At 40.8% G+C, this 26,027-nt stretch overlaps 2 protein-coding genes across 3 annotated transcripts in view; one reads left to right on the top strand and one right to left on the bottom strand.

The window, feature by feature from the left end:
* The window catches only part of LOC121949825 (unconventional myosin-IXAa-like), a 164,643-nt gene extending 155,149 nt beyond the window's left edge, over positions 1 to 9,494 (bottom strand). For both annotated transcript variants that reach the window (XM_042495609.1, XM_042495610.1), the window contains exon 1: positions 9,208 to 9,494. The gene's annotated coding sequence lies outside the window, so the exon portion shown is untranslated. The remainder of the gene's footprint in view (positions 1 to 9,207) is intronic.
* A 7,208-nt stretch (positions 9,495 to 16,702) lies between these two features.
* psma4 (proteasome 20S subunit alpha 4) lies at positions 16,703 to 21,965 on the top strand. Its single transcript, XM_042496066.1, has 9 exons — positions 16,703 to 17,050; positions 17,149 to 17,179; positions 17,656 to 17,698; positions 17,869 to 18,031; positions 18,231 to 18,308; positions 18,401 to 18,489; positions 19,571 to 19,701; positions 20,314 to 20,437; positions 21,716 to 21,965. Exons 2-9 carry the CDS (start codon positions 17,177 to 17,179, stop codon positions 21,868 to 21,870), a joined length of 786 nt encoding a protein of 261 aa, XP_042352000.1. The 5' UTR covers positions 16,703 to 17,050; positions 17,149 to 17,176; the 3' UTR covers positions 21,871 to 21,965.
* The last annotated feature ends 4,062 nt before the right edge of the window (positions 21,966 to 26,027 follow it).

Raw genomic sequence — 26,027 nt, 5'->3', positions numbered from 1 at the left:
TCTGTCTCTCTTCGTCACACACACACTGCCAACAGCATATTGCAACAAAGCAGTGGCAGACAGTAGGTCACACGCTCGCCTTGCCTGCCCGTCGTTGTCGTGCATGTATTCAAATTCCTCTTGCGTGTGTGTCCGCTGCCAGCGCTCTTCAGCGGGGCGTCGTTTGGCTACGGCTCCCAACCCGCAGCCAATCCACGGTGACTGAAACCAGACGCTGCTCACAAACTAACTGACATCACAGACGGTACAAATATGAGACAAGCACTTATTAAAGACAGCAATTCAGCTTTCAGAGGGGAAGTGACACGAGTGCTAAATAACGCAGCCTTCTGAGTCTGCAGGCACTCTGTCAAAAATGTTTAAGAAGTGAACCACAGTGTGAGATGTGACATTATCGGCTGCCTCCGAACACCAAAATGACACGGTGCTAATTGCAGAGGGGCGAGAGTTTTTCTTACTACTGATTTACCCTCTGAGGCATTTTTTTTTCACAGGCAGAGTCTGGCTTGCTTTAGGGGCGAGTGGCTGGCTGATCTAGATCTGTCAATCTGAGCAACAGCTCCATCAATCTGCTGGCAACACAGTGAGACAAACAATGCAACATCAGCATCGGTAGCTAAAACACATGCTTTAAGTGGACGTTCAAGGTACATGCAAGCATTTGGGCTCATTTCTGACTGTATTCCACTCCCTGACAAACACAGATTACCACTGATTAGAGTTTCAAAATGTCTCCTGTTGGAGTAAATCAGATTTTTTTGTGTATCACATCCTTTGAGCCTCTTGCCATTGTTTTCTGTGGGTTCCTCAAACTAAAGTGAGCTCATTTTCCATGTTAAACTATATCCAAATAAAGTGGTTTACATCATTTAAGGTAATCTGGCTACATGGTTGCATTGTTCACAGTCTATAGTCTGTTTCTTGTCTTGTCAAACTTCTTTTTAGTGATGTTGCTTTTAGATGACTTTACAGGTTGACGCGTACTCTAGGATCCGACTCCTGTACCGGTCCATGTTCTATTGCGGTCAAACGGGTCAGGGTTGGGTCCCATTCTGTTACTGTAGGTGCCACGTCTGTTCGTCATAATTATACATGAGTGGATTTGAGACGACCCCTGATCGGCAAACACCTGAACACAAGAGAAATGCATAAGTGCTGTGTGTGTACCTGACTTAGGATCAGATTACATAAGTGAAAATAAGGTGAAAACAATGCCGAGCAGCAGGGCTAGTGAGTTGGAGATAAAGTGGAGGAAAGATGCATTGTGAGCCCGACAACATTCACAACAAAACTGTTCTTTTGATTGGTGGACCCTTACGTACTCAAGGCATGTTATTAATCGAGGAATGGACACATATTTGGATTTCATGACCGATTCAAAGGTTTGAGTTACAGCATTTTCTCGTATCTCTTTGTTTACCATTCAAACAGTAAATCTGAATGATTTTTCTGATGCTAATGGTTTCAGTAAAATGAACATAATGATTGTAGTTATGTAAAATATAACCAATCTCATGTGCTATGGTAAACTGGTCACCAGCGGACCACACAGGAGCTCACAGCAGAACAACAACAACAAAATAAATGACAATGGAATAAAATAAAAATAGACATCTGAAACATTCTCAGACATTATAAACAGTAAGAGGAGTAAATGGGTAAAACAGTTTGCTGTATCTGACATGACAAAACATTTTTAGCAGCAAAACTGCATTTTTAGTATCAATTTTCATTACCAGGTTTGTTGGGTCCATAAAAGAGACCAGAGACTCAGGAACTGTCTGGGTTCTGGGTCTCTCTGGCCTCAGACATGAAACTGGTTGGGTCCTGCTTTTGATTCTGATTCAGGCCAGTCATTGTGGACCCTGGATCTTCATGGTCCGTCTAGTAAGATACTGCTCATTGATCTGGAAAGTTGATTTATTCTGAATACCAATGATTGCAGGGTCAAGGTCACAACTGTGCAGCATCACCAGAAGTTAAAGTAAAGTTTTACATCTAATTTATTCTAAATTCCCACAGAAACAGAAGCTAGCAGAGGCATATAAAAGTTAGACGCATAGAGCTGCTCTGCAGAGAGTTGGGTTGGCTGTCGGCTGGCTGGTTTAAAAGGATTCCCTCAACATGTATTAATGCCTACACTTCTCCTAATCATCCCTGTTCCCTGTCAAACTCTCTCCTCTTGTCTCTCCATCTGTGATCAGCCGAGCAGGACAGAACGAAGCGTGGCGATGCTGCCGGCTGCTCTTTGCCCCGGGCAGCGCCAGGGGACTGATCCATGCCCTAACCAGCTGCTGCCTGTTGCAAGAAACACAATCAAGAGCTCCAACTCTCCACGTCAAAATAACTTAAGTGACAAAACCAAGAACATTTGCACGATGAGATATCTTTTTTTTACTCTGTGTTTATGCCTACAGCAGCAACAGCCATAGAACAGGGTTAAATAGATAATACAAAGAGATGTGAGGAGCGATAATGGATGCAGAAATTCACAGAGGGCCCGGCTTTGAAAAAGCTGAAGGAATAACAAACAGCAGCGCCCTGCGAAGAATCAAGCCATGTTGGAATCAAAAGGACTTCTGCTATCATGCTAACAATCTGCGCCAGTGACACATATTATACTGCAGCAGCTCCTTTGAAGGAGACTGTGGAAAAAGTGAAAGCGATTCTAATATTGTTGGACAGCCGCACAAGAGAGAGGTAGGATTTCTTGTTGGCTCTCTTTTTTTTTGTTTTGGACAGTTTCTTTGAGTGTTTTTCTCTAAAGAAAATGTGAAAACCTGACAAGGAGAATGTGTTTGTGAATTAACCTCGACTATACGAAGGCTTTAAAAAAGGAGCTAACATGAGACTACCCTTGACTAATTGAGACCGTGGTCAGTATGATGAACTTAAACTCTTAAAGACTCAGAGCATCAACACCGTGACAAATTACTTTCAGTCTTCATGTCACATGAGTGAAAGAGAGGTCAGCAGGTCAGCAGGCGGCCTCGACTGGCAGCATATACAGCAGAAGTGTGTCACGGTTCCACTGAATGATCCAACTGACTGAGTCGATATGCAGGAAGTATGCAGGATCCTTTTCAGATGTTAAAAGGGCTGATTATTTTTCAATACAGCTGCGTGCACACGTGTATACAAAAGGACACGTTGAATCCCAGAGCAGGTGGAAAAATGTGACCAGATGTGGCCAAAGTACACAAAAAACATCCATATATATATCCATCTGACATTTCTGCTGTGTTTATTTTATGTACTGTGTTGCTTTGCTATCTTTGATAAACCAAATTTGATTCAACAGCTTCTGATCACAGTCAAAAAGGGTGTCTGTCAGCAAAGAAAAGAGGTGAAAATATTCTAACTATAGTGTGCACTTAAAAAGATACTGATTTTTTTTAGTTTGGCCTTTTGTTGGATGGCTAAAAACCCAACCAACCGAGGCAGCATTTGCTCAGCACCGTTTGATTTTATGCACGACCCATCTACGTTCTATGTTATTGTATAAAAAAAACCTTCTGACTCTGTCAACATACAAAGACAAAAAAGACATGTCGACTCCACTCATAAGTGACCTCAGTTGTCCATTGCAGTCATACGAATGCGAACTGAGAGACTTCTCTCCTCTCACTCTACAATCACTACAGCTACATCCAAACGACACAATAAACCTACAGCTCAGTGCAAGAAGATCATGCTTAGTCTCTGGGAGGTGTTGAAAAGCATTCTGGGAAATCACTGAAAGCAGTACCAGCAGATGATGACAGAAAACAGGTACATATGAAATGTTAGTATGCATTTAACATCACGGATTAATGATATGTCTCTGTATAAAGTAACAAAGCCTTTTTTTGATTTTAACCACAAAAAAACCTGTCTGCAGTTTTAGCTGCAGCTGCAGTATATGTAAATGACATGCATGCGTTTGTACTAAATTACAGATTTGACTCATGGATAAACACTACTGGGATGTTGTCAAACTTTAACGTTGTGCAGATTTTCTTTGAAGAACACCACTGACAGCAATGGAAACCTGACTACTTGACTGCACTATCCTCTCGTCTGCGTCAGGACAAAGACAGATACTATTTAAGATGCACAACACACACTCCACCTCCCGCACAACCATTGTAAAAGGCTCTATAAATACACCTGGTTAGAGATGCATATAGCCACACTGACATGGTATGCGAGACATTGACCTCATCCTGGTATTGTCTTACATGAAGCCTTGAGCGTTGCGGCAGCAGGTTTGAGGGTGATCTGACTGCTCAAGCAAGAATACCAAGATCCAGTAGCAACAACAACAACAAAACCATTTTTCTTAAAGCCATCAACTGACAAGGTCAGACAGGACAGAAATGCGGGTCAGTGGGCTTGTGGATTGAAATGATTTTCAGCAGTTTACAGTAGATGGGCTCTTGAGCTCCTCCCTAAATCTGCTGATGAGTTTATCTCCATGATCTAATACAGACTTCATCATCAGAGCGTGTAGATTAAGATAAATCTGAGAGAAAAGTGATTGGATGTCAGTTGGTATAAATAAAGGGTCACCCATGAGATCATATAGACCAGTTGTTTTTCCACTAAAAATAATAAAGAGGCAAACTCCACCTCCCTGTCACCCCCCGATGTGGTTAAAAAAAGAAAGAAAGAAAGAAAAAGTTTCTGAACTTGGCATAGTGGATATGTGACTCAAACTCAACATGGAAAAAAAACATGAATAGGTGTGCAAACACTGCGTTTTTATGGACTTGCTAAATCCACCAAATTTAGACAGGGGACACAGAATTAAAAAGACCCATCATCAGCAAAGTCTCTTGTGATTGGTGCGCTCGTTCACTACAGCTGTAGCGGTATTTTACCTGAAATGTTACGTCTTGAGGCGGGAGATTGGCGGTACAGACGTCCCTAAAAGGCGATCCCATTCGCGCATGACATGCACAAATGGGAAAATGCAGAAAATTATCCTGCGTTTTCACAGCATTTGTAAAAGGGGGTTAATGGTAGACATGTGATTTAAGCATGAATTCAAAGGTCAAACTACTATTAGATCCATGTGCTTATCATCAGCTTTGAAGAGAGTGATCTTTTAAGTCGCCTTCGTATTACATTTGGCAACCAAGAGTGTGGTGATTTGACAATCAGAAAACAAGTTAAAACAGCTGCATTTAGGAGTTTCTCATTAAAAGGTAAGTGAAACTTATCTGCCCCCATAATATTACAAAATAAAAACACCTGTTTTCCAGCCTGTTTCTACCTGTTCATCATTAAAAGGCTACACTGTTTCCTTTTTGTCTTGAACCAGATCAAATAAACTAAACTGCAGGTGTGAAGACCTCTAAGAAAAGAACCTCCCCGTCTGATCCGCTCAGTCACATCAAAGCAACAAATAAATCAACTCACATGAACCTGGATGATTTCTGGCAGCAACGGGTTTAAACTCTGGTTTGAAATAAGTGACCAATTCTTAAATATGAAGTACACTTATATTCACAAGTAATTTACACACCATTTTAGGTCTTTTAAGTCCAGTTCTGCAATTAAATCTCAGCAGAGCAACTCTGTTTATCTGAGACATGGACATACAAATGTTGTCCTCTCTCCTGATAAAAGGTATGTATGTATAGAAAATGGGCCCCAGTGGTTTAGATGGAGCCTATGATGTTGTAGGAGCAGCAAAAACAAGAAAGACTGTTTTGTTAATGGTGAAGAAAATGTCAACTCTTTAAGTATTTGAAGTGTCTTCAAACAGATCTGGAAAAAGAGGCGTTCATGCCATGTGAATTATTAAAATGAATGATATCCCTATTCAAAGATGTGTGTTCTTGTGTGTGATTGCTGTTGTGATGTTTATATTGACTGTGACTGGGCAGAAAAACTAACTGTAGATGCTCTCCCTCCACCGTGATGTCTTTATCTGTCACACTTTTTTTAAAAAAATGAGGCATTTCTGAGCTGCTCCGCTTCGCTCACGAGTGCGTTCGCTGGGCAGCTGGAGCTGTCAAAGCAATGTTTTCACTCCTGTTCTCCAGGGCTTTGCCACTTACGTAATAACCTGAATGAAATGTTAATGTCAGCAAAGTTGACATCGCGATGAGGGAATTCTCCTCCTGACTAAATCAACCACTGTGTGGGGAGTCAGACGATCACCTGCAGGAGGTGAGAAGCACTTGTCTCTCCTGCATTTAATGCACCTGTAATGATTTTATCTGCCTCCCTGTGGCATTTCATAGACATTGCCACAGGCAGGCAGGGACCCGGCACGTGCAGCCATGGCTTCTCGAGGCTCCATACCAGCACCTCAGAGCCAGAGGAGGGTGAGTCACCTCTTGAAGCTTTTGGACTTGTGGACAGAGACCTCAGGGGGCACTGCTGGTCTGGAGCGGCCTGCCAGAGGCCATGCAGGCCTGTTTTAACATGTCAGCTGACTAAAGAAGCTCCAACTGAAGGCTGGGTTACAAACCCACTTTCCTTGTTGCTGCTTTACTGAGTCTCTCAACTCCAATACTGGGTGATGGAGTCACATTAAGAAGATATCACACAGGTAAATCCACCTGAACTGCAATTCTGTGCCGTAAATAATGGCATTAATGCCTTTAACTCACCCAGGCTATTTCTCCACATTCATTACATGAAAACAAACTATTTTGTAAAGAAATTTGGAATACAGTGGCTCTCTACCTGTAAAGATGTCGCTTTACATGCTCAGCATGATTACAACCAGCATTTTTTCACTTAAATTAACCAACTCTTCATTTGCTGACAACAATCTAAATCTTGATAAGAGCCGCAACTACCAGCTACTGTCAGTGTCATTTATCTGTTGATTATTCTCTAGAATTATCTACAAAATCATTTCAAAGTCATTTCCACTCTTCTCAAAATATCATTTGTGTCTCCCCATACTTTCAAAATGATTTTCTTAAGCCAAAAATCATGCTTAATATGCTAATGTGCCATTATATCCTAGCTGAAAATGTGAATTGAGCTGCTGACTTTGCTCCAATATACTCCAAAAAATACCACCAAGGAGTGGCATGATTATCATATTAATACTATTATGGTAGAATTTAGCATGATGATCATATTAATTATTTGGTTACCATAGTCCTAAACGTAAGTCAAAATGCAGGTAATTGGATTTGAATTGCAAATTTTATGGAGGTGCAATGATTTCCACAGAATAAGAATCGTTATCATTCTGTGTCCCCTCTCTAAAGTTGGACATTTTTGCAGGTCCCTGAACACAGTTCTGGCAGGTCTTCATGAGTTCTTTTTTCCATCAGCAGCAGTTTGTGGAGTTTGAGTCATGGGGGTGGATAACGGATCTGTTGATAAAGTCTGAGCTGATCAGATCAGATCAATGGATGAGAGGAGCAGCTGCTACAGAGGCTGTGAATGCAAACTTTAAGACCCAGCGCGATTGACAATCAAGTTCCACTTTCACTGCACCTGGCGTTCTGCAACTACATCTGTGCCCAGAGTGGGTGTGTGTTCGATTCTGGTCTCTGCCCTTTGCTGCTTGCCACCCCCTCTCTATCTCCCCCTTCCACACTTAGTCTGTCCTATCAATCAAAGGCATAACAAAAGCCCAAAAAAATAATCTTACAAAAAAAAATTGTGGCAGAAGTTATTTTGATCGTGGTGGGCCGCCACAAATAAATGAATGTGTGAGAAGCCCTGGGGTGGACCTCTAGACCTCCCATTTTATTGTGTATTGCCCCACCTCCTAAAACCAAAGTTATGCCAATGTTTGGTCAATAAACTGCCATAAAACAGTAGAAATGCCTAAGTTAATTAATTTTCCATGACCGCTTATCCTGTTAAGAGTCGCGGAGGGCCAGAGCCTATCCCAGCTGACACTGGGAGAGAGGAAGGGCACACCCTGGACAGGTCGCCAGACTGTCACAGGGCTGACACAGAGACAGACAACCCTTCACTCTCACATTCCCTCCTACGGCCAATTTAGAGTCACCAGTTAACCTGACCTGCGTGTCTTTGGACTGTGGGAGGAAGACAGAGAACCCAGAGAAAACCCACACTGACTGGAGCGAACATGCAAACTTAACACAGAGGGGCCCTTCTGTACAAAATGCCCAAGCTGGCATCTTCAAATTTATTGTTTTGTCCCACAAATAGTAAAAAAACAAAATATATTTAGTTTAATATCATTCAAGATTTAGAAAACCAGAAATATTCCCTTTTGAGTAGCTGAAACCAGTGAATAATTGGCAATTTTCCTCAAAAATGAATAGATCTGCTGTCCATTGACCAACAGAATACTCGGCTACGCAATCCAGCTCTAACCTTGACATGCACATTTACGTGTTTTAGTCAGGCTCTAAGACAGGGGGATGGATTAGTTTGTCTGTTGTGATCAACAGGAGATCACACAGCAGCTTTTACATCAGTACACAAACCAACATTTACTTCCCTCCATAGCAACACACAGTGTTTAACTGTTAGTGCACAGCAGCTGAACATCCTGGTGTCCAGCTGTAAAACGCCTCAGCCATGCCCCATCAGGCAGCAGCAGCAGCAGTGTGATGTAAGCGCCCTGAACGCCTCGCACATGACGAAAAATGTCACAACCGTCCGTCACAGCTCTCAACGACCGTGTGAAGTAATGTGACACAAAACACCTCTGCAGCCTTTACAGCACCATTAAGAGCTCCAACCCTCCTCTGCGACAATGAACCCAACCAGCTCTGGATGGGCTCGAGCTCTACAGTCTCATCATCCATTTAGTGCGTCACGTTTACTGCTGCACTGTCAGACACCGCACGCACAAACTGCAGCCCCGATGTGGCGTCCGGCATATACAAGGCAACATCTGTAACTGCACATTTACGCATTATGTAAGAAAAACAGCGTGATATTTATCCGAGGCGGCGGCGGCAGCAGAGGTGGCGATGGAGGGGTGAGGAGGGAGGGAGGGAGGGAGTGGGGCTGGGGAGGCTGGAGTCCTGGGTGCGTACAGAGCTGCTGGAGGTTATTCTGACCATGTCGATCCATTTCTTCCACAAACATACATGATAACGTGGTCTGAGATCGCATTTGAGTGGGGAGCAGCAGGCTGCAGCTGATGTTAAATTGACAGACAGCGAGGAACCCGCAAAACGGAGCTTTGACATTCCCCACTCCCGTTTTACTGACAGCAAAATGTAGATACTGTGAGGACTTCAATATTGGGAAAATTGGGCTTACCTCCTACACCGTGCCTTCAGTCAGCTGCTCCGTAAAGCTCCCCGTTAAAAACCCTCTTTTTTTCTGACGAGGAAGAGCAGGCAAGCCGTGCGCCTCCTGTCCAAAAACTCAGACTGATTTTACCGCAGGGAAACGCTGTCGTGCGTAACAGCCCGCACCACGTATCCCGCTGCAAAAATCTCCAAATGTACTGGTAAATATGAGTCAGTTTTTTGTTTCCCTTTTCTGTGTGTGTCGTAGTCCTGAGAGCTTCGGTTTTGAGTCCTCCCGTCACGTCGTCCTCCTCCTCTCTGCTCCTTTTTCTTCTACAATCGCCTGCCTGTCGTACCGCGCGTGCACTCGCGCTGCGCGTCCACGTTAAGGGCCGTGGGGTGGGAGCTATATCACAGTGTTATGGGTGGGTGGGATTTGAAAGGACCCTCCTGTGTGAAATAACAGTGAGTGTTTTCAAGCGAATTGCCAAACCAATAAGGATTTTATTATTATTTAGTTGTTGGGTTTTTTTATTTAGTTTTGGGTTTTTTTAACGAAGCGATCATCATTTTGGCTTTTGATAACAGACATTGTCACTCAGCACATGACTGACATGAGTGGGGTGTGGCCAAAACTGAGGACACCCCCTCCCCAACACACACACACACACACACACACACACAGATGCATGGACGAACCAGAATGTGAACATTTATTTATCCGATACATGTGTCGAGATATGTGTATTAACTCTTTGAAACCTGAGCAAACTGGCGAAATCACCGAGCTCCGATGTATGTTTTTCCTTTGGTTTTCTAGAGATGTTATTTGAATATTTCCTAATTTTATGTGGGATGGGTCAAATACTGACATTAGCAGTTAACTCAAAGGAAAAGCTCCAACAGCTGCCAGCGTAGATGTAGACTTTTGTTGACATGAAGGTTACATGGATGAAGCTTTTTCTGATCTACTGATCAAGTGAGCTAGTATATGAACGTAGATGAGTGATTCTGATATTTGGCTGTCTGTACGCAAATTGACTGATGGTTTAGGATTGGCAGATGTGGGCTATATTCATTATGTAATTGGTGGTTTCAAATTGAATTTGTTAAGAGGTGCGTAAGAAATAAGCGTTTGAAGTTGATGATTTTTGTTGTTGTAGAAATAGTGGATTATATCTGTGACTTAATTCTAAGAATCAGTAAAAGGTTATTTCCTCTATGAGATGTGTTTGACTGCAGTCTCATGGTGAGTTAATACTCCCCTTACACAACACACCTTCTTGTCAAAATGGATTTGTCAGTTGAAAGGTCAGTTTCGTTTCATTTTCGTTATCACCGTGGGGGTGTTCAGTGAAATTCAACTCTTTTTGAGGTGCACAGAAATAACACACACAGAGAATCTTTGGTGAATCTAATTAGAGAAGATTTTGCTGCAGATCTCAGATAAACGGCTCCAGGGCTGCTTACTCTTGACAGACAATACCTCTGCTGGCAGGGGATTGACACTCTTTACCTTCGAGAGTGTGTGAGGGAAGAAACAGATCGCACACACTCCTGTGGCGGGTTTGAAAACATCCCACCTGTTTTTCATGGGATCGGTTTCCAGCTCGGTGACATATTTACCAGCCAGAAATTTTGAAAAGGAAATCCTCCCTTCGGCCCTGAAAGTAGGAATCCTACCCTGTGTCATTGGGGCCCTCGGCGTGCACATTCAGGCCAGTGACAGCGTCCAAAATGACAGGAGCTTCTCATAAAATAACAGAGACAGTAGCTGAGGGCAGAGGGTGGGCTTGTGGCGACAATAGACTGGAAAGGTTGAAATGGTGGGGAGAATAGCCAGGAGGCCAACAGGACTCTCCTGTCAACCAGAAAACTGAGACGGGATCAAAAAAAAAAAAAAAAAAAAAAAAATCCTCAAAACAGAGATAGCAGCAACAAAGGGTCATCTTTTAGTATTTTTTAAGTGCAACATTTTGACTTTTTTTCCACATTAAAATAAGGATCCATGTGCCAAAAATGTAGGATTTGTTTGTCGTCTCAGCAGAAATTATTATGTAACCTGTAACTAAAAACAGTAGAAATAGAGAAGTTCTGAGATGTTGACTTTGAGTTTAGTTAGTTTTGTTCATAGGCAAGATTTGAATTCTGCAGAAGATAAAACTGATTATCTTAAGCCTAATTATTAACCATTTGAAACCTGAAGCGATATTACTTTTCTTGTGCTGCTTTCAGATGCCTTTCACAAGTATTTAAAGTTTTGAACTCTGAGCAAATTAGTGCGATTTCTTTTAAAACACAGGGTAAAAAAGCAATGAGAAACTTATTAGATTTTTAAAAAGCTAGGGGAAAACACTATTTATTGTTAATTGTCATCATTCCACATTTAGAATTATGTCACAGATTTATTTTATTTTAAGCCCTTTTCCAGGTCATCTCCATTTTCTCCTTTTTTAAAAAAAATCTATTTACAACTTTTCTGGTAATTTTCTTGTACTTTCTACTAGTTTGTTGCAATTATTTGTTCTTTTGCTGCTCATTGCCTTCTTCTTGTGGTCTTTTGTTGTTGTTTTTTTTAAGCTAAATTTGCTCAGGTACCAAAAAGTAAAATAACAATTAAATGATACAGACTTTTTAGAGGCTGTCTTTGTGGTTTTGTGGAGTGTGGGGTGTTATTGAGACCTCAAGTCATGGGTTGGACTGGACTGTGACTGGGTTGCAGTCTGACTTGTTACACATCCAAGTGGGTGTGGGTTTCCATACATTGTGCCATTTTACACCTAAAACTATGAGACCATTTAAAAAACTGCTCTAGCTGCCTATGTCCCCAATGGATATTATAAAACATTTCAGTCCAGTAATATTTATATTATGTCATATCAGGACTGAGAAATTCCCAGAATCTCACCCCCACCTGAGATGACACACTGTCTGATACCTGCCTCAGTTCCCAGCAGTGATTCCTTGGATATCCCACCATTTCAACATTCACAGCTAATTTTGCTTTGTGTCACAGTTTCCTAATCATGTCTCGTGATGAAGCTGGGCAGACTTTGTGAATCATGAATCCAAAAACAAAAATAGATCCAACTTGAATAAAGGTAGATTCACTTTGCCTGATATTTTCTTGGTAATGTGGAAAATAACCACCCATTTTAGACGCTGTCAGTGTGGCTGTTATCAGTGGTTATCAGACCTATAGATATAGGTTATAAGTGATCTGCTACATCCACACTAGTAGTAGGTTCAGAACACTGTTATCAGCTCATTAATCAGCCTGTTATCAGTCATCATTAGAAAAAACTTCACGGTTTGACTTAAAATAAATCATTTTTTACTAACATAACATGATGTATGTTATGTGACAGACAGGACACAAACACTGGACTCTTGGGTGAAAGTTGTGTGTCGGCCACCACGCTGACCTCTCTTTGCAGACCTTGTTGCTCTTAACTTTATGTCACCTGAGTTCGTCCTTTGCTCCCTCATAATTACTACTTCCGCTAGAAGTTGCCACCACACAATAAACATCTAATGGGCCCTTGGCCCTTGGTGGCAGACACAGACATACAGAGGTACCCTTAGCTGTGGTATGATACGCTCCAGGCGGCAGCAGCTTCTGTTTTTTCTTTTTTTAAAAACATTTGGTCATTTTTGCCTCTATGATAGTACAGCCGAAGAGAGACAGGAAAGGTGTGAGAGAGGGGGGTGACACACAGAAAGGGGCTGCATGTCGGCATCGAACCTGGTCTGCTGCAAAGGACTAAGCCTATATGGGGTGCTGCAGGCAGCTACCATGACACCATGGTATGAGAGAGTGTGTGAGAACATCTGCATAAGGTGGGCAGGAGATTTGGTGGATTGGTCAAACAAACTCTGGACTTAAACCCAGGAGCCCACTGTTCATGTCCCATGTGAAACCATGAGACAAATCGAGTTATTTTAGTAACAACATAGTGTGCTAGTATGTGTAGTATGCCATGCTAGTTGTCAAGTGGCATATGTCAGATACATATGTGGCGTATGCCAGGACATTATGTCATGGGATGTTGTATTAGGTTAGTTTGTTGCAAAATCTAAGGGCGCAAACGGGAAAACAGCAATATACCTGCCTTGTAAGTTTTTTTAGAAAAAGACTGTATGCATTTAATGAGCAGACACTATACATTTCCTGTGAAAACGGGAGTGTGCTTTGAAAAGACACAATGCATGTAGCAAGCTTAAATTGAGATGATGGCCCCTAACTTCCAAAACTGATGCAGGAGGGTACCTAACCTGTCATATTTTGACATGGAGGGCCACTGATGAAATGTTAGTATTTGACAAGTTGGGAGGAGAATGTGTTTGGACTTATGGGAAGAAAATTCAGCTGAGGATCTTTCTGTTGCACTAAATATTTTACTTTGCATAAATCTGGTAGTTTGTAAAACGTTATGAGAGTTTGCCTGAGCATGTGTGTGTGCAAATGTTTGGTTTATCTGTGGATCCATGCCATCCTCCACATAGTGATTGGTTTCTGCACACTGCAGCCGCCTATATTTCATCTGAGTGCTGGGCACCTTTTGCCACTGTGTTAAGTTTTATCGAGGGCAATAAAAATCCCTTTGAGGCCAGCCTTCAGCAGCGGTAGCCAAATAATGATACAACAACATAACCTCCTTCTGTGATACCAAACAATTAGAGGCCAGAGGAGATGGATAGTTCACATCCATCACCATTCAAATGTTTAAAAATTATAGTCTGCAGTGAGAACAATGTGAAACCTGTGTCCAAGGCCTTTAAAAGATAAATATGGCAAGGAGCTATAAACTTTGTCTTCAGGAAGATCCAGCAGGATCTGTGAGCCAGCTCCACAGCCAGCCAACAAAACAAATCAAAACATGGTAAACTTCTCATCTCTGAATAAACAGCACAGCGTTTTGGGTTGTTTATTGAGGTGCTGCAGCTGCAACTCTCTACTTTCCTGCGCCAATCCTTTGAGAACAATGTGAGGATGTGATTATTTTTGATAATCTCAAGGTAAGCTGCCAGGCTGTAGCAGTGCTCGGCTGTAACTGAGAGGAACAAGAAACAAAGAGGTCTGAACAACAATGCTGCAGCACTGTATTGTATTGGCTGGCCTTTTAACCAATGTATTCATTATTGTCTGCTTCTTAACGTGATTTCTCTCAAATACAAAGAATGAATATAAAGTAGATCTATTTAGTAGTTATTCTGGGTCTCATCACATGATCTCCAGATGCCAGTTGGCAGGAAATTGCAGCTGTTTAAATTTCTATTTTGAGGAAATTTGTATTCAGCAGTATTTGGAAAAACTCAGCAGACAGACTTGGCTGATAGCAGAGATGACTGTTTATGTGTCACTGATTTCATTAGAGTCACCATGTCTGCTTGATGTTGAAAAAAAATGAGCTGAATGTGTTTTGTAAAACACGTTTCAGTTTCAAACAAAAAACAAAAAAAATCCTGTGCTTTACCCAGCACTGGTTTGAACCTTTACTCAGTTATGAATAATTCATTATGAGCGACAGAGGCGATAGCATTTTGACTGGAATAAATAGAAGAATGACTGAAAACCCAGCAGGAGAGAATCCACAGATAGAGAGGAGCACACTGACCACGCACAGTCACCACCACCATCACCAGACAGAGGTCAGCTACAGAGGAACTCAAAAGAGCCGATATACTGCACTGATCATAAATCAACTCTGTTCAGCAGCTTTGAGGTCTTTTACACTGAAGAGGATTCTTCACTAGTCAGTTTTATAAAGTCACTCCCTGACAGAGTGCAACCCCAGTTTGAAGTGAGAGGAAACGGGCCTCATTTTTGCCACACAAGGATGCTCCCTAGTGGTGGAAGTGATTAATTACACAAATACAAAATCCTCTCTCCCACTACCACGTGGGTCGTGGTATTTTTTGTTGTTGCCTAACTAGACAAAATGGAAACTTAGATTCTAAGTCAAATACCATTTTAATCTGCGGTTAATTGAAACATCACCAAATCCCAAATTTAACAGTTTTAAGCAGCATCTCCTGACTCCACTGCAGAGACCCTCATTCACACACGTGACATCTCACCTGGATCACTGTAACAGAATCACAGCCGAGCCTTTTCATTAACATAGTTCTTTCCTTGTTTTCCATTGGGTTAAGTGAGGTGTCATTTGGTTACAAGATAGGCGCTTAAAATTCAAAACTACTATTATTGTTATTTTGTGAAATCAGTTAAAGATCCAGTGTGTAGGATTTCAGGGGATATATTGGCAGAAATTGAATAGAATATATTAGTATGTTATCTTCAGTGTATAATCACCTGAAAATAAGAACTGTTGCATTTTCTTTACCTTAGAATTAGCTTTTCATAGCTACATAGGGAGACGGTCCTCGGTCCTCGTCTGTGTGGCCTTTGCACCGCCATGTTTCTACAGTAGTCTTGAATAGACAAGCCAAACACTGGCTCCGGTTGGGCTATTTATATTTCTGTGGAGGCTAGTTAAGAAGCCCTCCGTGACAAAAGTGTCACTGATTTTTTAAAAACAGGAAACTGCTTTATTCTGTGTTTTTAGTGGTTTAAATCACAGGTCTCTTTGTTTTGGAAAGCAAGTGACCTGTGCAAATAATCTTGCCTCCTGGTGAAAACCTCATAATCAAAGAACGCTAAACTAACTCTGAGAAGTTTCAGCTGGTTACAATCCGCCATCCTCATCACTAAATGCCACTAAAGCCCCTTAAATCTTACACATCTGACCTTTAGTGAAAGAGAACTTTCTGACAGGACTCTGATGTTCAATTTGTCTTTGTGTGATGAATTGCTATGCAATGAAAATGCTATTTGCTGCTTTTGTTGCCAGAAGATAGAGGTGGAAAAAAACTTGAACCTCTCTTAAAACGATGCTCACATGTAGACATGAGCATTAAAAAAGGTTTTGCTTGCTGTAATCATTAATGGTGCTCGTAACTGCAACTATTCCCAGCACATATCCAATAAAAGAGATGCAGGACAGAATCCAAACCAAAATATATACCAAAGTTGATGTTAAATTTCCACAAAAAAGTTTGTGTTTTTTGTTGGTTTATTGAAATTAGTTGAGTAGCCTATATGTTGTGTATAATTTAAAAATATATACATTTATCTAGCCTTGTCAGATAGAAATGTATGCTAATTGACAGGTTTTACTCAAATCCTGTCATTTTGTTCATTTAATTATTAATTGTTTATTGATGACAGTGAATTTAAAATTCACTGTACGTTATTTGTGAGTCAATTAATATGTCCTGTATGAAGTCGCGAGGTAAAAGAGACAACCAGCCTACTGTTAACACAAGTAAAATATAGCACTATTATTATTTTCTCACGTGCTGATGCTTTATACAAATAAAAAAAGAAAAGAAAAATAAAGAGGCGCGCCTATTTGTCGTCGATTATATGCGACGCATGATGCTACGCCTTTCTGTGATGTCATCAATACGCGCCGTACAGAAAGCTCTTTAAGCGGTAAGCATTTTCATTATTTACAAAACAAGATCGTAACACACATCGTTTTATTCGACGTTAACGTCTTATTTCTTGGTTCGTGCGTGAAATATTTATTTTAAAAAAGACCAAGCTTGCAGAGTGTGGGAGCATCAACAGCAGCGGTTGCTAGCTAAAATTTTGTTGATTCATCTCCGTTTGTATCACAGTTTAGCTAAAGATGAGCCTTTTTTCAGTCGAAAACCCGAACAACATGAGCTCATTTAGAGTTTAACATCAACCTTAGACAGTGTTTAGTTGGTTACGTTAATTATCAAGCGGTTGGACAAACATTAGCTGTCTCGGTTTTGTCTCTTTCACTTTCACAACCAGCCGCAGATGAACAAGATATTGTGTAGGAAAAGTCTTAACGTTAATCTTGCCGGGTAGCTTCAGTAAGTTGTTGTGTTTTCATTGAGACAGTTGGATGAAATTTGCATTTGTTTCCCACAGCCGACAAGTTTGACTGCAGTCTCCAAACATGGTGAGTTTCCTCGGTTTCTAAATGTTGGTTTGTAACATTAGTTTGCTCAGCTTCTTTCTTTGTCTTTCCTGTGAATTGAAAACAAAGCATCTCTGTAGCCTGTCAGCTCACACAGGAAAGAGGTTTATAAGAGAAGGCTTACTTATTGTCCCTGGAATAGTCCCAACAAAATAATCCTAATGACTTTACTTTGAAGTTAACACTTTAACCTCCTATGTGCTTTAGTTGTTAGTTGTTATTATTGACTGTTTCCTTTGTAAATATGTCTTATTTGGCATGCCCTGTCTGCCTTCTTTTTTCCTCTTTTACACTTGTTAGATGTTTGTATTTCACCGGCTGCACTGTTGGTCTTAGAGGAACGCAGTTTCAGTCCTCTGCATGTGCTGTACATATGGCAGAGTTGACAATAATGCAGACTTTGACTTTGACTTAAGTAAATTCCAAATTGCTTTCATGTGTTTTCTGTTTGCTTTCAGTCCCGTCGATATGATTCAAGAACTACCATCTTCTCACCAGAGGGTAAGAGCTCTATAACAGCGGGACTGATGAGAGTTAATTTTAGTTTACCCTAGTATGTCAACGCAGGTATATAGTTTTACTTGTTTAAGTCTGGGTCATGCATCTTAGATTTTTTTAATTTCTGTGTTTTAGTTATCTGTCATCTTGACAGCTCTGTGTGTCATTTGCAGGGCGTCTGTATCAGGTTGAATATGCCATGGAGGCCATCGGCCACGCCGGCACCTGCCTCGGGATTTTAGCCAATGATGGCGTGCTGCTGGCAGCTGAGAGGAGGAACATTCACAAGCTGCTGGACGAAGTGTTTTTCTCAGAGAAAATCTACAAGCTGAATGAGTGAGTTACTTCTGCTCCAGCCTTGAGTTTATTTTATTTATTTTTTGTTTTATTATGGTGTTGGTTGGCAGTGTGCAAATGTTTCTAGTTTTTAGATCTACAACTGTAAAAGGGCATAAAGTCATTTTTGACTTTCAATGCACTTTTTGTACACCAAACTGTTTCTGCAGTGGTCTTACATCTTCACATTTGCTTGCAGAGACATGGCGTGCAGCGTGGCGGGAATCACATCAGATGCCAACGTATTGACAAATGAGCTGAGGCTTATAGCACAGAGGTAAGCTCCACTCAGGAACACCGTCTTCTTCATTCAGCTCTAGTGGAAGAAAATACAAACATGAATATAAGTTAAACAATCTATGTTTGTAGGTACCTGCTGCAGTACCAGGAGCCGATCCCCTGCGAGCAGCTGGTCACTGCTTTGTGTGACATTAAACAGGCCTACACTCAGTTTGGAGGTACAAAGCGGCACCACATATTTCTGTCTAACCTACATGCATGAGTTCACATCCACATGAGAGCTTAAAATGATGCATACAGTGGCCAAATTACACTTTCTCTCTTTCTCTTTTTGTTTTCCGGTAGTCCGTCTGTCCCTATGTATGCACATCTGGCACATTCTTGTGAATGTGATGTCCTAACAATGCCTTGAGACATTTCCTTTAAATTTCACACAAACATTAATTTGGACTCAAGAATGAACTGATTAGAATCTTGTGGTCGAAGGTCAAAGGTCAAGGTAGTTTTGTCTTCAGTTAGAATATCTGTCAATCTTCTCACGTTCATTTTTTTCCCATTTGTCTGTTTTTTTTTAATCATTGGCTTTCTGATTTCTGTGATTCTCGGTCGTATTCGGGCATCGGCATTTGAAATGATAAATGTAAAATGTACATTTAGTTCTTAGTCTGTTCCTGCAGGCCCTGATATAACTTGTTTTGCAGCAGTCAAATTTCACTGGCAGCGAGTGCAAAAATAGCATGACCTATAGTCATAACTGAGAGAATAAGAATGGAAAGTGTTGATCAACGACGTGTTTTGTCAGAGGAACATCCTTTCTGTCAAGCAACACACATCAAAAGTGTCAAGTGCCCTACCTTAAATCTGAACTGTGTTACACGTGATCAAGATTATGAATCATGATCATTACTTTTTGATTATTTGAGGAAATTGTTCTTTTAATACTGTAATATGAGATTCTAAAACAATGATACATTAAGATCAGTGGGATTGTACATAAATAATTATCAAGTACTCTCTTTGTACGGAAATTTGTGAAAGTGACATGCAAAAATTAATTTCCACAAAAATTACAAATCATATCACAATATCCAAAATAATCGCAAGAATTTTTTTGCATGATGTGCAGCCCTAACTCTGACTGGCATAATATGAAAGTACTTACAGATTAAGATAGAAAAGGTTAAAAAGCATTAAGCCTTACACTTCCACAGTATTTGGTTTTAAAAATCATTGTTAGGAATGACACTTCAGATGAATCAGTGTTATGACCACACCGTATGTGTGTGTCTCTTCTCACAGGAAAGCGACCGTTTGGAGTCTCGCTGCTCTACATGGGCTGGGATAAACACTATGGCTTCCAGCTTTACCAGAGCGACCCCAGCGGAAACTACGGAGGCTGGAAGGCCACCTGCATAGGGAACAACAGTGCTGTAAGTCTCGCAGTCATTCAGACAAAACCAGTGGAATTACACAGCTGCTGTTCACCTCAGCGACACTGGAGGGCGCCGCTGCACAGTTTTTAAACTCGGCGTCCATAAAGGAGAGCGGACGCTCACAATAAACAGACATGGCCTACTTAGTGCTGACTCTGGGGGCAGCTAATTGTGTAAGTCCTGATTCATGGTGGCTTTGCTAATCTCAGTAGCTCTCCAAAGAGCTGCACACAATGCATTGTGGGTAACAGAGCCTCCTCACAGCATTGTGGGAACACTTGTCCGCAAAGAGGCCTGTTTGGTTCCCTGAGTGCATGCATGTTTTGTTTGGGTGTCCCCAGTGAGGAAACACACACCTGATCCGGACAGTGTTAGCTTTGTGCTCCACACAGCGAGCCGTCCAGGAGCAGATCTGAGATCTGGTGCCGGTAAAAGTCTGAGAGAAGAGAGCAAGCTAAAGTTTTTAAATGCTGTCTTCATAATTGAAAACAGACGGGGTGACACATTTTTGCACATCCTCCTACAGAAATTCTGCAGCACTAATGAGAGGGATGATGTTTCAGAGTGATTCTTACTTTGTTTCTCTTTGTTTTCGTTGCTCACTCCCAGGCGGCTGTTTCCATGCTGAAGCAGGACTTCAAGGAGGGGGAGATGACACTTTCCACCGCCCTCGCTCTTGCCATTAAAGTTCTCAATAAAACCATGGATGTCAGCAAACTGTCTGCAGAGAAAGGTGCAGATTTGAGTTGTTAGATGTGCAGATATTAACAAAAGTATAGGTTGTCAAGAGCAAATTCATGCCATACTTGTGATGGGGATCTGCAAACAAACAGTTACAGTCAGGCAACCACACAAACAGCACAGACATCCAACAAACAAGCAGCTAAAAACTGAACTTGCATCTTAAAAACAGATCAAATAATCCTGCAATGTTAAAGGGGTTGTTTGGATCTTCTGAAGTGAGGTAGGTTTGAGATATGTATTGATAGTCAGTGTATTTGAAAATGTAGATGTCAGTTCGCACATCCCCAGTTTGGAGAAGCAGCCAGGAGTACCGACACCGATAAGCAATGCACTGCTGTGGATGTGAGAGCAGTAAAAGGTATTTAAACTACCTAAAAAAGCCAAATCAGTTTAAGTGTAAGCTATATTTTAAATACTTTCAGTGTTTAACCTTGCCAGCAGACAACAATTTCCAACAGGGAACTTTATATTTCTCTCTTCAAAGCCAGATTCCATTCACAGCAGCAGTAATTAAACATCGCTGAACACAAAAGCTGCCGGTGTGCCGCTTCATTAATCAGTTGTTTTGCTTATGTTATTGTGTCACTTCAGCATTTGAAAATGTTGGTTTGGATTCACTGAAGCTACACTAACACAAACTAACTGTTTGAGGCAGTGGTAGACCAGCAGCTCTCGTGTTCAGCGAGCTAAAATAACTTTTCTTTTTTTCAATGGAGTCTATTGGCTTTGACGAGAACAGATTTTTTTTGTGAGGCCAACATATGTTGTGGTGCTGCTGGCGTCCACAGCAGTATGTTGATAAGCCTACATGTCGGTACTCCTGCCTGCTTCTCCGTAGCGGGGGTGTGCTGACTGCCATCTACTGTATGTAATACGCTGACTATGGAAAAATACCTCATACAGCCCCCTTTTCAAAAGTGGTGGCTCATTGAGACAAACCAACATAGAAATATCACAGACTCTGCAGATTCTCCCAGAGGTTTTGTCATGTCTTTCAGCACATTGTTATGGTTTTATGGCCCTCAACTTAACATTAACAGTAGACAGACATAGTTAAGCCTTTAACTGCCAAAGAGCCAGAGTTTTCCCTCAGGAGTTGATGGAAACCAAATATTAGACTAACATTCATTAGTTTGTATAAGGACAAAAAAATGCAAAGATGTATTTGTGTGTGCTGTTCATGTTAATTGGCAAACATCACCACTAAAAGCTCAGCGTTTCAGCAGCTGGTTCCTGACCGCCTGTCTCTGTGCGTTTGTTGTTTCAGTGGAAATCGCCACTCTGACCCGCGAGAACGGTAAAACCTGCATCAAAGTGCTGAAGTTGAAGGAAGTCGAGGAGCTGATCAAGAAGCACGAAGCCGAAGAGGCCAAAGCCGAGAAAGACAAGAAAGAGAAGGAGCAGAAAGAGAAGGACAAGTAGAGACGCTGTCCTACACTTTGTCAGAGTTTTGTGTGTGAGACTGAATGTACGTTTTCAGGTGTGTTTGAATTTGTGTTGTTTATTAAAATAAATCCAAATGATGAATTATTGACTTTTTTTGGTCATTCAGTTGTTTTTATGAATTTGAAATGAACTCTTTACTGCTCATTGTTGTAGTATTTGTAACCAGCTCTGAAAACTCCATTCTATTCTTGGGCAAAACGTGTTATTTGTTACTTTTCAACTGTAAATTAAACTGGGGCAGTGACACAGAAGAGTTAACCCTTTGAAACCTGGAGTGACATCACTTTACTAGTGCTGCTTTCACATACCTTTCACAAGTATTTAAACCCTTGAACCCTGAGTAAAGTCTTGTGATTTCTTTCAAAACATGGGAAAATAGGTGATGAGCATATTGGTAAAAAAAATTATGAAATGCAAGACGTTTGTAGATTTAGAAAATTACTTTAAAAGAGCTGGGGAAAATGTCCAGGGGGAAAAAGGAAACAGATAGGGGAAAATATATATTTATAATTATCATAATTACTTATTTAAAATTTTGTTGCAGAATTACAATAACATTTTAGGTTACTTTAATTTTTCCGTAGTTATTTTTTAAAAAAACTTTTTCCGGCTCATTTCCTTGTTTATTTATTCATTTTAAAACTTTTTACTATTTTAAATGTATTTAATTTTTACTATCTAATACTAATTTAATTTATTGTACTTTTTAAAACCAATTTCTTACAGTTTTCAAAGGGTTAAAGAAAAAAGGTTTTCAATCCACTTTAAAAGGTATAAAAGTTACTTAACTCTTCCATTATTTTTATGACTTATATGGATTTACAGTTGAGATCAATGGGATTAGATGTGTGTGCGTTCTGGGACTGAGCAGATGGTCTTCATGTATTCGGCATGAATTGTGTAATGCATACTTAAACTGTTATGAAACAGGAGCTCACCATTACACAATGATAAATGAGTTTGAGTGGAGATGTCGAGTGCTTTCTAGTAAAACGGGAAGTTTGTTTTAGCTTTCTATCAGGTGTTTTCTTCTTGGTTCAGCTGAATCTGGGTTATAAGAGAGATGGTCAGGATGGTGATGTCAATAATGTCAGTGCACTTTTTGAATATATGGCAATATCAGTAACTTAATGGGGATGTGGACAGCAGAGGGAAAAAGGAAGCAAGTTAGCTTGATCGACTTTAATATCCACAAAAGGTGCTGATTCAGCGCATTCACAAAGCATTCAGACACCTTAACTTCGTATTTTATGTTGCAGCTTATGCTCAAATTGTTCCATGAAACCTGTGCACATTTACTTGATTTCTTTTTAAAAAACTGGAAGAAGGCAATGAGCATAGAAAGAGGAAATGACCCAAAAAATTGCTATTAGTTAATACAAACTACATGAAAATGACCTGTAAATTGAATTTTCGCGTCATATAAAAAAAAATGAAAAAAAACCCCATCACCAGCAGCAACAACAACAACAAAAAAATGACATTTGAAAAAGCACTCCTTCTCTTTGCCTTTTCCCCATGTTTTTGGAATAAATCACACTGTTTTGCTCAGTATTCAAAGGTTTAAATTAGTTGTGAAATGCATCTGAAAGCAGCACAAGAAAAGTGATGTCACTCCAGGTTAAATTCAATTTCCCCCTCTTTAAATTTAAACTGAATATCACTGGATAACTATTCGGACTCAGTACGACACTGAAGCACCTTTGGCAGCAGTTACAGCAGTTTCTTGGCTGTGATGCAACACGCTTTGCATACCTGGATTTGGGGGTTTTCTGCCGTTCTCTGCAGATCCTCTCAAGCTCAGTCAGGTTTGATGGGGAATGTCGGTGGACATTTTCAGGTCTCTCCAAACACATTTCATGTGGTTCAGCTCAGGACAGTCCGGGTCATTTAAGGACGTTCACAGAGTTGTGCCAAAGCCACTCCTGCGTTGTCTTGGCTGTGTGCTCAGGGTTATCCTCCTGTAAGAGGGACAACTTTTGGCCCAGTCTGAAGTGTGAAGAGCTCTGGACCAGGTTTTCATTAAGAACATCAATCCATTCAGCTTTCCGCTCAACCCTGAGCAGTCCCCCAGTACTTGCTGCGTGCCGCAGGCCAAACAATTTAATCTTGGTTTGATCAAACCAGAGAATCTTGTTTTTCTCAGTCTTTTTTTTTTTTTTTTTTGCAAACTCCAAACAGCTTTTCTGTGTCTTTCACTGAGGAGGCGTCTGTCTGGCCGTCTCTACAATGAAGTCCAGATTGGGTCGAGCGTTGCGGTGCTTGTTGTTCCTCTAGGAGTTTCTCCATAGAGGATGTGCCACAGTGCACGTCAAGGCCTCAGTCACCTCTTTTACAAAGGCCCTTCTTCCCTGTTTGCTCAGTTCGGCCGGGCAGTCAGCTCTAACAAGAATCCTTGTTATTCCAAACATCTTCCATTTAAAAATAATTACAGGCCACTGTGCTTGTGGGAACCTTCAATGCAGCAGGATTTATTTTGTAGCTTTCTTCAGGCATCGACACAATCCTGTCTCTGCGCTTTGAAGGCACTTCTTTCCACCTCATGGCTTTGTTCTTGCTGTGATATGCACCGTCAGCTGTGAGTTACTGACAGACAGGTGTGTGAGCTTTTCCACATCATGTCCAATCAACTCAACGTACCACAGGTGGCCTCCAATCAGGTTAAAGAAACATCTAAAAGATGATCAAGAAACTGTGGCCCCTGTGCTTCAGTTACAGGGTCAATGTTTCGAGTACTTCTGCCAATGCAACATTTTTGTTTTTTCCTTTTAACAAACTTGCACACACACACACACACACACACACAAATCTAAATTCTCTTTATGAGGGGAATTTTTTTTTCATGATTTTAACAGAGGGATCTAACATAACAAAATGTGAGTGAAGGTGAAGAGGTCTAAATACTTTCTGAATGCCCTGAAGATCACGCAATATGAATGTTTAGTTCCTGAACATCTATTAACCCTTCAAAACCAGGAGCGACATCTCTTTTCTTGTGCTGCTTTAGATGCCTTTCACAAGTATTTAAACCTTTAAACCCTGAGGAAATTAGTACGATTTCCTAAAAAAAAAAGAAAAAAAACATGGAAAAAAAAGACAATAAGCAAATTGGTAAGAAATGTTCCACAAACTGCAAGAGATAAGTCTATTTCCTAAAATTGTTTTTAAAAAAGCTTGGGAAAAATGTCTGGGGAAAAAAACAGATACACTACAGAATCATTATAATGCATGTCCTTTTTTTAAAAAAATACATAATAATAATCTTCTTGTACTTTTGCTGCTTTTTGCCTTCTTCCCATGTTTTTGAAGAATTTAAGCCAATTTGCTCAGGTTTCAAAGGGTTAAAAAAATAGAACAAAGGCTACTAAATGGAGCTTGAGGTTAGAATATTTTCTCAGCAGTAGTTATATCAGAGCACTCTTAGATCATAAACTCAGAAAAGCAGGTTTTCATTGGGGCACATTACATCTGATGTGATCTCCAGTGAGGCCTGCAGCAGAGTAAGTCTCTTTAGAGAGGATTAGCTATTGACCGACTGGTTTTAACTCGGCTAACCGGATGCTGGAAACTGAGATGGAAGGACGTACATAGGCAGTTTTCTGAGAAGTGCCTCGCTGTGAGTGGAGCTGATGTTGTAACCACTTATCAGCCTCAATCTGAGGTGAGTTTATATAAAGCCAACATAAGATTAAGGCCAGTGGGGGACTATCTGCCTCTCGCCTTTTAGTCCAGCGGATTAGTGACACAGCTTCAAGGCCTCACTTCAGATTTTTAAAGCACCATTATAACATGGTCATAGTTGATGGTGATGGTGGTAGTAGTGGAGGTGGAGGATGGCTCCAGACAGCAGGGGGTTCTTCTAGACAGATGAATTCATTTAACAGAGGTCCAGACACATGTTTAATAGGTGACAATTGTCTGTAGCATCTCTCGTGGTCAAATCTCAACACTAACGTGGGGAATTTGTTGGTCTTGATATGTGGTTTTTGAAGTGTGGTCCTCTTTTGTTGATAATGACAGGCTACCAAACTGCCTCAGCTGTCACTGTGCAAAACACAACAACGCTGGGTGAAACACGGAGGGAAGATAGGGTAAAGAAAACACAACAAAACTGTGGCAGCCATAATGAATGC

Source organism: Plectropomus leopardus, chromosome 11 (genome assembly GCF_008729295.1).
Source record: "Plectropomus leopardus isolate mb chromosome 11, YSFRI_Pleo_2.0, whole genome shotgun sequence".
NCBI classification, from domain to species: domain Eukaryota; kingdom Metazoa; phylum Chordata; class Actinopteri; order Perciformes; family Serranidae; genus Plectropomus; species Plectropomus leopardus.
This window is presented reverse-complemented; position numbering and strand designations above follow the sequence as displayed.